This window comes from Penicillium nucicola (assembly GCF_028828085.1).
Source record: "Penicillium nucicola strain IBT 29836 chromosome Unknown utg000003l, whole genome shotgun sequence".
In the NCBI taxonomy this organism is placed as follows: Eukaryota; Fungi; Ascomycota; class Eurotiomycetes; order Eurotiales; family Aspergillaceae; genus Penicillium; species Penicillium nucicola.
In genome coordinates this window covers 834,585-848,008 of record NW_026643127.1, presented here as the reverse complement: position 1 = coordinate 848,008, position 13,424 = coordinate 834,585, and the positions used below count along the sequence as shown (strand labels likewise).

At 50.2% G+C, this 13,424-nt stretch overlaps 4 protein-coding genes across 4 annotated transcripts; 1 reads left to right on the top strand and 3 right to left on the bottom strand.

The window, feature by feature from the left end:
- Window positions 1-225: 225 nt before the first annotated feature.
- Window positions 226-2,151, bottom strand: N7511_003896 (uncharacterized protein; the record flags this gene model as incomplete). The annotated part of the gene is made up of 6 exons (XM_057126321.1): window positions 226-250; window positions 312-395; window positions 453-571; window positions 634-1,474; window positions 1,527-1,855; window positions 1,909-2,151. The coding sequence occupies 6 exons, from the start codon at window positions 2,149-2,151 to the stop codon at window positions 226-228; spliced, it is 1,641 nt and encodes a 546-aa protein (XP_056985211.1).
- A 1,118-nt stretch (window positions 2,152-3,269) lies between these two features.
- Window positions 3,270-4,238, bottom strand: N7511_003895 (uncharacterized protein; the record flags this gene model as incomplete). Its single annotated transcript, XM_057126320.1, has 5 exons — window positions 3,270-3,433; window positions 3,500-3,937; window positions 3,986-4,069; window positions 4,122-4,140; window positions 4,197-4,238. 5 exons carry the CDS (start codon window positions 4,236-4,238, stop codon window positions 3,270-3,272), a joined length of 747 nt encoding a protein of 248 aa, XP_056985210.1.
- A 535-nt stretch (window positions 4,239-4,773) lies between these two features.
- N7511_003894 (uncharacterized protein) lies at window positions 4,774-5,734 on the bottom strand (the record flags this gene model as incomplete). The annotated part of the gene is made up of 5 exons (XM_057126319.1): window positions 4,774-4,940; window positions 4,996-5,436; window positions 5,486-5,563; window positions 5,621-5,639; window positions 5,693-5,734. 5 exons carry the CDS (start codon window positions 5,732-5,734, stop codon window positions 4,774-4,776), a joined length of 747 nt encoding a protein of 248 aa, XP_056985209.1.
- A 786-nt stretch (window positions 5,735-6,520) lies between these two features.
- On the top strand, window positions 6,521-13,357 carry N7511_003893 (type I polyketide synthase; the record flags this gene model as incomplete). Its single annotated transcript, XM_057126318.1, has 4 exons — window positions 6,521-7,233; window positions 7,310-7,596; window positions 7,643-7,762; window positions 7,821-13,357. The coding sequence occupies 4 exons, from the start codon at window positions 6,521-6,523 to the stop codon at window positions 13,355-13,357; spliced, it is 6,657 nt and encodes a 2,218-aa protein (XP_056985208.1).
- Window positions 13,358-13,424: the final 67 nt, after the last annotated feature.

Genomic DNA, 13,424 nt, shown 5'->3' with positions numbered 1-13,424 from the left:
CTATCAACGTGGTCGGATATGCATCCTATGAAGCCATTCGCTTCGGAGTATTAGAATTTTCTCCCAAGAGATTTATTGAACATATCGTGGGTATATTGAGCACGCCTCGGATATTCTAAATTGCCAGACATGTGAGTTGTGGCTTGACTAGTAAGTACGTTGGTCCTGTCATCCCGCCGAAATATATACATCACAGCCCGCACAACCCCGAACTGCAACGGGGGATCAGAGAGAAAAGCGGAAATCAATTCTGTAGCAATTTGTTAGCTGACCATTTCTAGACTCAGTTATCTGGTTTCATGCGCGCATACCTCTTGTTGGTTAACACCGGGTTTTCGCGTAAGTAAAGCTCTCTTTCTTCGCTTGTCATAGCATTCCATTGGGTAGCGTTTTTTCTAGATTCTGTTAAAACAGCTTATCTTTACAGATCATAGGAGGAAATGTAAACTCACCTGTTGCACCAGTCGTAATAGAACTTTGCTGCAATGAAAAGGGCTATACCGGATACAGCCAGTGCGATCAAAACTTTGTTTCCGTGTCGGTAATACGGTGCGTCTTTGGCTTGGTAGACCTGGTTTCAACTGTCAGTATCATGGAGAACTAACCGAGTCAGCGGAGTAGTTTGGAACTCACATTAGCGCTGACAATGCTGGAGACTTGCACAGTCATGTTGTACAATGCAGAGGCGACAGTGCGAGTCCGTACAGACCCAGCATTCCGCGAGGTCAACGCCACTAGCACAGGGTGAATGCTGGGTCCTCCGACCAGCAGAGTAAGAATAGCCCATCGCGGCCAGGGCATACTTTTTTGAGGAAGAACCTCCAAGGTAATTAATAAAATCAGATTCCATACACCCATCAATGCACCGCACAGCAGGCGTTGGTTTGTACGTTCTGCGAGCCAGGTAATACCGATGATAGTGATAATTCCAACAACAGCGGAGGGAATGACCAGCAAGTTGGTTTGGAAGGTAGTGAATCCTTGCGACCGTAATTGCAAGGTCAGGTAGTTGGTAGCCGGCCCAGGAGGAATCATCCAGATCAATCCGATAGTATAAAGTGGCCACATATGGAAATCCTTCAGCGATGCCCACATGAGCTTTGGGGTCATTGCTTGTCGATTATGCATGGTACCCTTGCTAGGATCGTCGCGAATAATTCGGTTCACCATGATCTTTTCTTCATGTTCAGTGAACCATCCGTTCTTGCCACGGAATCCTCCCTTAGTTTGCACTGGCGATGCGGGCATCCAGAAAACGGCGATGATTCCAATGACGCCGGTTATCAGACCTTCGTAGGCGAAGAGGTATCGCCATGAGCCACCACCGTGTGAGTCGGTTATATGGAGCAAGCCAAAGGCAAGGAACGCGCCGATAATTCCAGAGACGATGAGGGATATCCAGAAGCAGGTCAATCTTTTGGGCAGCTCATTGGATTTGTAGAAGAATGAGAGGAATAGGACTGTGTCGGGGATGCTGGAAGATGCTGTTAGTCGAATTCTCACATCCTTTGAAAATGACAACTCACAAGCCACCCTCCAAAAGTCCTAGCAGGGCCCGAAGGGCTAGATATGAACCCCGTCCTTGTAAGAAAGCTTGACAAGCCGCGACCAGACTCCAAGAGATCATTTGGATCGGAATCCACCGATCGGGGCCCAGTCTTTTGGAAATCAATTGAGAAGGCATCTCGGCCAGCAAGAAGCATACCAGGAATATAGTTTGACCCAAGTTATAATCGTTACTTGTCATTTTCAGATCTTTGAGTAGTGTACTGGACAAAGCCTGGCCGATATTTCCTCGATCAAGCTGCAATGCGAAGAACGTCACGCAGGCAAAGGTGCAGACACGAAGGTCAATCTGTTCGAAGTAGTGAGCGTTTGTGCCTCATTTGCCGTAGAAGAATCACATACCTTTCTCACAATCTTCTTCTCTTCCTGCTCTGTCCATTGAAAATCGGGGTCCCAGCGATGAAGTCCTTCGTAGTTGTCAATAGGTCTGAAGAGATGAGGACTATCGCTAGCCTCGAATGTTCCCTCTCTTTTGCTCGAATAGATCTGCTGTTGCTCTTTATCCGAATTGTCACCAATACTAGTTCCCGGCGAGTCTTTTGGACTGGCAGAGATCTGCACAGCCTTATCATCTTCAATCGCCATGTGAGAGGAGCGCCGTAAGAGGCAATGGACTATGTATAACTCGTAGAGGTTGATTGTTCTTGGTTGACGCCTTAAAGTATTGGTATAACTAGAATGCTTTTATACTCGTAACAGAAAGTACAAAGCCCAAAAAACCCCAATCAGTCACGCAATTCCAGTCAGTTAAGACTCGCAGCCACGAGATGTTGTGCCTACAGGCATAGATGAGGCCATCGCGAGGGGTAGCCAGGCCGAAGGCGCCTGTCCTGAGTCTACATAAGCGACGAGAATTAAGCAGCACATTGACGCTAGAGCGCATGCTATATTTTATGGCGACATCGGAGAACTTGAAAAATCATTGTTCAGTTGGCACATGTCGAAATCCGTCCAAACATAGGGTTGTGATGATCCCCCCAAAGATCTATGTCGATCTCTCGATCTCATACGGATCGTAGATATCTAGAATTAGACTTCTGGAACTCAATGCCTTGTCAAGCTGCCGTGAGAGCAGTCAAGGCATTTTCTCGGAGCAGTTTGGACCTTTCTGGCTAGCTGGGGTGGGTCACCGGCTTCCGGACTCGCATTACCGGCAACGAAAATATGCGATCGCCAAGCCGAGATCGAGGGTTTTACTCAGTACGGAGTACTCCCAGCTAAATCTCCGTAAAATCAAGGAAATTTGAGTGGGGCCTGTCATTCATTAGTCTCTCTCACTTGGGGTTTCGCTCGGGTTCGGATTCTGATCTTGTTGGGCGTGGAAACCCCCACACCTAGATTTCATACGAGGCATCATTACCAGAAGGGAAACAGGTATCTAGCGTTGATCTGTAGTTATTTTATAGTTTGAAAGACAGGCATTCTAAATTGACATGCAGAAAATCGGCTTTGTTGTTGCTTTTTCTCTTTTCTTTTTAAAAAGGGGCCTTTTCCCCTGTGCACAGTCGCCGAGCACGACCGAAGAGGAAAAGGACATGATTGCACGCTAATTGTGGATCGAAACCCCAACCATTCGTCCATAGGCGATGAGTACTCCACACTGGTCACCGATAAGGTTATTCTGAATACATGGATGCAATAATTAAGGGTAATTAATTTACATTCCGGAACAGTCCAGCATCGCTCAACTATTTTCCAAGCTCTCACTCTTCCTTGGCCTTCGCGATCATTTCTCGAACCGCATTTCCAAGCTCGCTAATGATCGGTTCTCCGCGGGGAATAGTATGTCCCTTGCCGGTGTCGAAGAAATGAGCCATATCAGGGTCACAGAGGTTGTATAGCGAATCAGCAGCGCAGCGGTAAGGGTCTAGATAGACGAGAATAATTAGCCGACGATCAGGATTCTATCGCAGGTTAGAAGGAAGAAGCATACCGGCTGCGCCAATGACGTGCAGTGACGGAATGTCAATCATATCCTCTCGCTCATCAGCGAATACGTATCCGTTCTTTTCATCAATTGGAGGCACGCCCGCGAAAAACACGGCACATTTTATCCGTCGAGGGCGACCGTGCTCTTGCTCCATCTTTTGTTCGTACAGCAGATACGTCGCTGCAATACTCGTTCCTTCACTGTAAGCAACGAAACCCTCGATGTCAGGGTTCGCCTCAAGGTGCTTGTCGATTTGCTCCATGAGATCATTATAATTAACCCAATTGAAATCACAAGGAATTTTCTTCCGCAGGCGCTCTTCTGCAGGAAGATCTGAATTATCGATTGCGGTGCGGGCTGTCTCGTGCAGTTGTTCCGTTCCAATGCCCTCGTAGTCAAGCCAGCGGTAGTGTGGCGGGGGACCAAAGAAACCCAAGAGTTCTGAATTCGTTAGATCGCTTCAATGCCACTGCCGCGAGTATATCATACCTGGGGGCGCAGTGCTTGGTGTCTTCGCTTCAATATAATCGAATGAAGCAGCGTTGTCGGCGGTCAAATTTTGTTGAAATGGCGCTATTTCACGAGTCAGTGTATTGTAGCTTTCTCACCAGCATTTCAGTGATACCTAGCATCGCTTCCAATTTCTGCGATCATTAGTTTAACTCCAGGTTGGCGCGCTCGAGGGAAGAGCTTCACTTACAGAGCTACTGCTCACTGAGCCATGCAGACACACGAAACGCATTTTGGAAGATGAGATACGAAGTTCTTTGAAGAGTGAAGGGAGGATTAAAAGCCAACTCCCACATAAAGCATTCCCACACTCCTATTCTAGTCGTGGAAAACAGCTGTTGATGATCCCTACCTGTTTGGAATTGTTTTCTTTCCGGTCTTCTCATGGAATACGTATCATACGAAACTGAGATGTAGTCAGTCTGCAGTCAGACAAAATGTCCGTAGTATCCAATTAATTTGGCCGAGTTCCTACTTTTCTCCACCATTTGGCGATCGGGGACCCCTGAGTACGAGTTTCCTACTATAGAAAGTTTTCAGCTATCATGGACCATAAACCCAACGGTCCACTTTTTAGTGGAGGTTAGAGTGAAGTCCAACAATTAAATCTTCTAGCTCTGCAGATCTCGAACCCGGTCATGAGCCGAGACACTGCCGTGCAAAATTGAAATTAGGAATAGATCACTCGTTCCCCAAAAGCCGATTTGACCCACCACCGACGTAATAATACATGAATGATACGATCTGCGATTACCATGCTCAACCCCTTACTCTTCAGGTTCTGTCTTCTTGACCAATTCCCGGAGAGCATTGCTCAATTCTCCGATCACTAGCCCAGAACGTGGAATGACATGTCCTTTACCCATATCAAAATACTCCGCAGTGTCAGGATCACAGATATCGTAAAGGGCTTCGGAGCCGTATCGGAAGGGATCTGCATGGATAGATCAGCCCGGTGTCAAAAACTTAGGAGAGCAATCATTTCTTACCATTTGCACCCACAACATGGAGGGTAGGGATGTCGATCATTTCGTCGCCTCCGTCGTCCGCGAGGATGAACCCAGCATTGGGCTTCATGGCAGGCCAGCCGCCGACGAACATAGCGCATTTGATCCGGCGCTCTCGCCCTTCCTCTTGCTCTCGACGTGCTTCATCCAGAATAAAAGTGGAAGCAGCCATGGCACCCTCGCTGTATGCGATGATACCGCCGATTTCGGGGTTCCTCTCTAGCGCGTCATAGATGTATTTCATGAGCTCTGGGTGGTTTTTGCAGGATCCCTCTCCGAGTAACCCTCTCATCGCGTCTTCATTGTTTGTATCGTCGCTGGGAGCTGCATTGCCACGAATGCGCATAATCCAGGAATCTTCTGGCGCTTGGCCATCGTCAGCCCACCTGTAATGCGGTCCGACTCCGAAATATTCTTCAAATCCTGGAGCATGGTTAGGCATGACAAGCGAGGTTTTCCGGGACCTACTCACCTGGTGGAGGGATAAAGGACAAGGGTCCATTAATATAGTGAAACGTTGCGTCTTCGCCCAAATCCTTTTGGAGAGGCGCTGTAGACAGAATTCCCTGTTAACGACCGTAAGAAGAGGCTCTGAGAGGCTAATTACCTAACTGAATGGTGATATTCTGCTGTTGTTAGTATGACTCCAATTTTGCGGTTTGAAATTGCGCGCACTCACATCGGTGTTGCCAATGGCACCGTGAAGACATAGGAAATGCATGATGAGCAACTGTCACAATACTACAATGGATGAAGTGAAGGGAATCAAAGAGCAAAAAAGCCACCAAATCAATGACCAACACGCTGGACCTCGAAATATTTTAATACAGTAAAAATTGTTGAGGAGCTCTGCCGATCCTTGTATCCTGGTTCTTTCGATCGACATCTATGATCCATAGGCTATTTCTCTAAGGCTATGCGATCGGCAGACCGCCACACTTTAGTCGCTCCACTCATAACCAAATCAGATGCAGGAACAGCGACCCATAGATCAAGGCCCCATATTCTGACAAAGAAGCCACAAAGTCTAAGTATTGAGTTAACGTGATTGGATCTATCAATCCCGAAAATTGAAACCACTGCATAGCTCCCCACTACGGAAGGGGTTGCCAAACTCCTGTTGGCTTTGAATACAGCCCCTGATCGGGAGACTCAGTACATGTACGAGGCAGAACTTGGACATCTTATCCATTGCGGTCTTTCCTTGTACTGTTAGTTGTCAAATAGCCCCGTCTGTGATTTAAAATGTGCCGATCGTTCTGCCTTTCCTTTACCAAGTGGGCCGTCTGCTTTGCTCTCTCAGAAAAGAATTTACACATGTGAAATGGTCTTTCCCTATTCTCAGTAGATCTTTTTCTTTCTCCTTTTCATCTTCTGTGTTCCTTCATCTCTTTGCATTCATTCTCTCTTGCCTTTTCTGCTGGGCTTCAGACTAGCATATAGCAGTCTTTAATACTTGCCCTTTCTCACTATACTATTCACTCCTTTTGAACATACACACAGAAAGATGTCGCCAGCATTGGATACTACAGCAGGCTCCAATGGGTCACAATCTCCAGTTGAATCCCCAGTCCTGGAGCCCATTGCGATTATTGGATACTCCTGCCGACTTCCTGGTCAGGTCTCTTCCCCAAGTGAGCTGTGGGAACTATGCACACGAGGCCGCAGTGGCTGGTGCCCCATCCCCAACGACCGGTGGTCCCCAGAAGCCTATCACCACCCAAACCCCTCGAAGCCAGGTACCTCCAACCAAAAGGGTGGCTACTTCGTTGATGACGTTACACGATTTGATGCTCCTTTCTTCAATGTCAGTGCCCAGGAGGCCGTCGCCATGGATCCACAACAGCGCTTCTTGCTAGAATGTTCATATGAAGCAATGGAGAGCGCTGGTATTCCCAGAGAATTCATGGCCGGACGAAGTGTCGGTGTTTTTATGGGAGGAAACTTTGCCGACTACGAAGCTAATAACACGCGCGATACTGAAACGACTCCCATGTTTCAAGCCACTGGATGTGCGCCTGGTTTGAAGTCAAACCGAATTTCATACATGTTCGACCTTCGGGGCCCCAGTTTCACCGTTGACACGGCCTGTTCATCTTCTCTTGTTGCCTTGCACTCTGCTGTGCAGAGTCTGAGGAACGGAGAATCTACCGAGGCCCTCGTCGGTGGTTGTCATTTACTTTTGAACCCTGAAAACTCCATTACTATGTCTATGCAACAGTAAGGCTTCCTCAACTGGAATTCGGATATTTTGTCTGTTTCTGTGACGCAGTCGTTAACCGCTTTATCTCTGCAGGCTTCTCAGTGAGGAAGGACGAACATATGCTTTTGAAGAGAGAGGAAAGTCCGGATTTGCCCGTGGTGAGGGTGCCGGTGTCATTATGGTCAAGACTCTCTCTGCTGCCATTCGTGATCGCGACCCCATTCGTGCTGTGATCAGTCATTCCGGTCTCAACCAAGACGGAAGAACCAAGGGAATTACTCTTCCCAACGGCCAGGCCCAAGAGGATCTGATTCGCCGAGTTTACCAGGAAGCTGGCTTGAACCCAAGCGACTGTGGTTACGTCGAAGCGCACGGCACAGGTATGTAAAAAGCCTGTCCCAAAGACTTGAAAGCTCATATGTCTAGGTACCGCGGCCGGAGACCCCATCGAAGCAACTGCTATTCACGCAGCACTTGGAGAGGGCAGGAACGCAAGAAACCCACTCTATATCGGATCAGTCAAGACCAATGTTGGCCATTTGGAAGGTAAGCAAGGCCCTCTATGTTCATCTTGATTGCTGATTCTGACATTTCTTATCAACAGGTGCTAGTGGTATTGTTGCTGTTATCAAGTCGGCTATGATGCTTGACAGTGGACTTCTGCTCCCTAATGCCGAATACAAAAAGCCCAACCCCAAGATCCCATTCGCGCAATGGAACATGAAGGTTGTGAACTCGACACGCCCCTGGCCCCGTGGCAAGAAATATATCAGTATTTCCAACTATGGCTTCGGTGGTACCAACGCACATGTTGTCTTGCAAAAGGCCCCTTCACAGCCGACGCCAGAAGAGACTGTCAAGGAAAAAGACGGAAAGCGCCGTCTTATCGTGATCTCAGCAAATGACCGAGAAGCTCTTCGCCAGAGAAGCCGGGACTACGGTATCTACTTTGAACAGCGTCCTGAGGTGTTCGAAAACACTCTGTTCAGCAACTTTGCCTACACAGTTGGAAGCAAGTTGTCTAATCTCCCCTTCCGAGTTGCCCTCTCCGCTACATCCCTCAACGATGCTGGTATTCAGCTTGCGCAGATGAAGATCAACCCCGCTCGTGTGGTCGGAGGTGACGGTCCCTCGGTTGCATTTGTCTTCACTGGACAGGGAGCCCAGTGGGCTCAGATGGGTATGCCTCTGATGAATGAATACCCTGTCTTTGCCTCTGCTGTCGAGCGCGCCGACAGGTGCCTGTCTCAGGACTTGGGTGCCGACTTCTCCCTTCTCGAGGAGTTGCAGAAAGATGTGGAATCCTCCAGGATTAACACTCCTTACCTGAGTCAACCGGCCTGCACCGCTCTGCAGGTTGCTCTGGTGGACCTACTTCGCTCATGGGGTATCCGTCCCAGTTCAGTTGTTGGTCACAGTTCCGGTGAAATTGGCGCGGCATACGCTGCAGGCATTTTCGACCTGGAGGGAGCCATGACCCTGGCGTACCGCCGCGGTCAAATGACTGAGTTGCTGAAGAGCAGCTTCCCTGACCTAAAGGGTACCATGATGGCGGTTGGCTCTAGTGTGGAAGATATCAAGCCTATGCTCAAGACCCTCTCCGCTGGATACGCCACTGTGGCCTGTGTCAACAGTCCTTCCAGTGTCACCATCTCTGGTGATGTCCCTGCCATTGAAGAGCTGCAGGTGATCCTTGAAGACAAGAAGATTTTCAACCGCAGGCTCATGATCGATGTGGCTTACCACTCCGACCACATGAAGAACGTCAGTGAGGCATACTTGAAGGCCATCGAGTCAGTCCAGCCGTCAGACACTGCCACCGCTACCTTCTACTCCTCTGTGACTGGTGAAATTAGTCGGGCAACCGATCTTGGCCCCAGCTACTGGGTCCAGAACTTGACTTCATCTGTGCTCTTCGCCAATGCCCTCGCCAAGATGTGCGGTGGAGAGAAAAAGCCCAACCTCCTCGTTGAAGTTGGACCCCATTCTGCTCTGAAGGGTCCCATCCTCGACACCCTGAAGACCCTTGGAACATCTGTTGCTTCCAAGATCGGTTATGCTCCTACAGTTATGCGTAAGGCCGATCCCGCTCAGTGTGTTCAAGACGCTGCCGGTGCGGTTTACGTTCGTGGTGGAATACTGAACATTAACGAGATCAACTTCCCTCTCTCCGGCACTGCTTCGTGTACATTCCTTCGTGATCTGCCCCGGTACCCCTGGCAGCACGAGACTGAGTTCTGGCACAAGACTCGTATCACCGAGAAGCACAAGTTCCGTGATGGAGTCCGAAACGATGTTCTGGGCGCTGAGGCATTCTACTCCAATGACTTGGAGCCGACGTGGAGAAACATCGTTCGTCTGGACGATATCCCTTGGCTTCGTGACCACAAAATGCAGGGTATGAGTGTTTACCCCATTGCTGGTTATCTGGCCATGGCAATTGAGGCCGCTCGCAGACGCTCTGAGAAGTACGGCACTGTTGCCGCCAACTCACAGTTCGAATTCCGCGAAGTGAGCGTTGGTGCTGCGCTTGTTTTGACAGAGGACACAGATGCTGAGACTACCATCACCCTCAAGCCTTACACTGAGGGAACCCGTGGTAACTCTGATGCCTGGGACGAATTCCGTATCTGCTCTTGGAACGACAAGCGTAGTTGGACCGAGCACTGCACTGGTCTGGTCCGCACCCGCCCCAACAAGAAGAACCAGAAGCAGAACTCTGTTGTCAACTCTGTCGAGTTTGAGGAGAAGGTCTTCAGGAAGCGAATCACCGAGGTCAAGGGTGCCGCTACTTACAAGATTGACATCGACAATCTTTACAAGGTACTTGCAGAGGTCGGCGCTGGTTATGGAACGCCCTTCCAAGGTCTTGAGAACTGCTTCTCCGACCCTCACCACTCGCGTGCCGACCTGTACGTTCGAGACACCAAGTCCATGATGCCCAAGGAATACGAAGCTCCCTTGACCATTCACCCCACCTTCTTGGATGCTTTGCTGCACCTCACATGGCCTATTCTTGGAAAGGGTCGTATGGAGCTCGAAACTCTCTACATGCCGACTATGATCAAGAGCCTTGTCATTAATGGAAACCTTTCTGCTACTCCGGGTGATCACTACCGTGCTTGGTGTATTGGAGGTTCTGACTTGGTCAAGCCCGAGCCCACCAAATTCGACTTGTGGGTGACCCCCACCAACTCTAGTGAGGTCTTGATCAACCTAGAGGGTCTCACCATGACTCCCATCAACGACGCTGGAAGTGGTGACAATGCTACCCGCGATCTTTGCTACAAGCTTGAGTGGCAATCGCTGGCTGATATCGAGAAGGCTGCCGCCGAGGAAGCTGAAGCCAAGGAAACCAATGGCCATGCTAATGGTGATACCAATGGACACACCAATGGGCATACCAACGGCCACGCCAACGGCCATGCAAATGGCGTCAATGGACACCACGAAGAGTCCAAGGATGAGCTTCTGATTGCTCAATTTGGCAAGTCTGAAGTTGCTGCCGAGCGCCTAAACGAGGCTATCTCCAGAGAGGCCATTCGCTGGTCGACCACTATCTCTTCCCTGAGTGATATCAACACCGACCAGAAGCGCGAGCATGTTATCATCCTGCACACTGCGGCCAAAACCTTGCGTGACCTGACAGAGTCAGACTTTGCCAACATCCAGAAGACTCTTCTCAACTGCAGCAACGTCATCTGGGTCTACCGCAATGACACCCCTGATTCTCAGATGATTGTCGGTCTCACTCGCAGTTTGCGCTCTGAGACTATGGCCAAGGTTGCCACTCTTGGACTCAGTGCCGAGGACCTGAAGAAGCCCGCTGGCCCTGTTCTGGCTGCCATGAAGGCCTTGTGGCCCGCTGACGAATCTATCAAGCCCTGCAAGGACTTTGAGTTCAAGACCGAGAATGGCGAGCTCCTTGTTCCCCGTATCACCAATGATACTGCTCTCAACGCATACGTGCAAAATGAGACCAGTACTGAGCCCATGCTCTCGTCCCAGCCTTTCGCTCAGCCCGGTCGTCGTTTCCACCTTGAGATTGGCAGCTACGGTGCTCTTGACACTCTCTACTTTGCCGATGACGAAGTTGTGCCGCTGGCTGACGACGAAATTGAGATCGAAGTCAAGGCTACCGGTCTCAACTTCAAGGACATTGTTGTCACTATGGGACAACTTGCTCAACCTTACATCGGTATCGAGTGCAGTGGTGTGGTCTCTTCCATCGGTAAGAAGGTCACCAACCTGAAGGTTGGCGAACGAGTAATGGCTTTGCCCCTCGGTGGTTATTCCACTTTCGCTCGCTGCAAGGGAACCAGTGCGACCGCTATTCCCGACAACATCTCGCTCGAGGTTGCTGCTACCGTACCTGTTGTCTTCTGTACTGCGTACTATGCCCTGTATGAGCTTGGTCGCCTGAAGAACAACTCAGGCGAGAAGATTTTGATCCACGCTGCCGCTGGTGGTGTCGGCCAGGCCGCGATCATGCTTGCACAGATGGCCGAGGCCGATATTTACGTGACCGTTGGAAGCGCCGAGAAGAAGGAGTTCCTAATCACGCAGTACGGTCTCCGCGAGGATCACATCTTCTACAGTCGTGATGCCTCCTTCGGTCGCAGCATCCGTGAGGTTACTGGTGGTGTTGATATTGTTCTAAACTCTCTCGCGGGTGATCTGCTCCGTGAGACTTGGGAATGCCTTGCGCCATTTGGACGCTTCATTGAGATCGGTAAGGCGGACATTACCAAGAACACCCGTCTGGACATGCATCCTTTCGAGTACAATGTCTCCTTCCACTCTGTCGATTTGACCAAGATCGCTGCATACAAGCCCTGGTTGATGAAGCAGCTCTTGGATAATGTTTCCTCCCTGATGGCTCACGGCTTCATCCACTCCATCTTCCCTCTCTCTTCATACCCCATTTCCGAAGTCGAGAAGGCTTTCCGTGCTCTGCAGACCGGAAAGTCGATGGGTAAGATCGTGGTCATCCCACAAGAAGGCGACATGGTCAATGCAGTCGTCGCTAAGACCGGCTCCAACATCCTTAAGGCCGACGCCACCTACATTCTCATCGGAGGTACGGGTGGCCTGGGCCGAAGCATGGCCAAGTGGATGTCACAGAAAGGTGCCCGCAACATTGTCCTCGTATCACGAAGTGCTGCAGTGAACGCCCCAGTGCAAGCTCTGATGGATGAATTGGCTCCTAGCGGCACCAACATCACCGTTAAGGCCTGCGACGTCAGCACTCGCAAGTCTGTCGATGCTATGTTGAAGGACATCGCGGACATGCCACCAATCCGTGGTGTCGTCCACGGTGCAATGGTTCTTCGGGATATGCTCTTCGAGAACATGGACCTCGAAGACTTCGAAGCCGTTACCGCTAGCAAGGTCGACGGTGCTTGGAACCTCCACGATGCCCTGACCAAGTCTCCTCTTGACTTCTTCGTCGCCCTTTCCTCGGTCTCGGGTGTTGTCGGTAACCGAGGACAAGCCGCCTACGCCGCCGCCAACGTCTTCCTGGACGGCTTCATGGAGTGGCGTCGCAGCCAGGGTCTCCCTGGTACAACCATTGATCTTACTGCCGTGCGCGATGTCGGTTATCTCGCCGAGGTCGACACCAAGCGCCAGCAGGAGGTTCTGAAGAACATCGGTACAGACGGAATGACCGAATCAGAAGTGCTGGCGCTTCTGGCTGCGGCCATCACCGGCGATCTGGCCAACTCATGTGGCGGTCAAGCAATTACCGGCTTGGAATCCAACACCCACGACCACTTCTGGGAGCAGGACGCCAAGTTCAGCCTTCTGGCCACAGCCAACAAGAACCAGGCAGGCGGTGACTCAAATGAGGTTGCTCTGCCACTCCACGTGCAGTTCGCCAAATCCGAATCTAAGGAGGAGAAATTGCAGGTTTGCTACACGGCTTTGGCTGCTAAGCTCGCCCAGGTTCTTGTGCTTTCCCTTGAGGATATCGAGCCTACTATCTCGGTCTCCTCACTCGGTTTGGACTCTTTGGTTGCTATTGAGATCCGTAACTGGATTGCCCGTGAGGCAAATGCCAACGTGCAGGTGTTGGAGCTCCTGTCGACTGGTTCGCTGATGGCACTTGCTGATGTCATCGTAACCAAGTCGCAAAAATAAGTTCGAATTATACAGATTGAAATGATGTGAAGGATTACGGCTTTTTGTGATGTTTTATATAGATTGT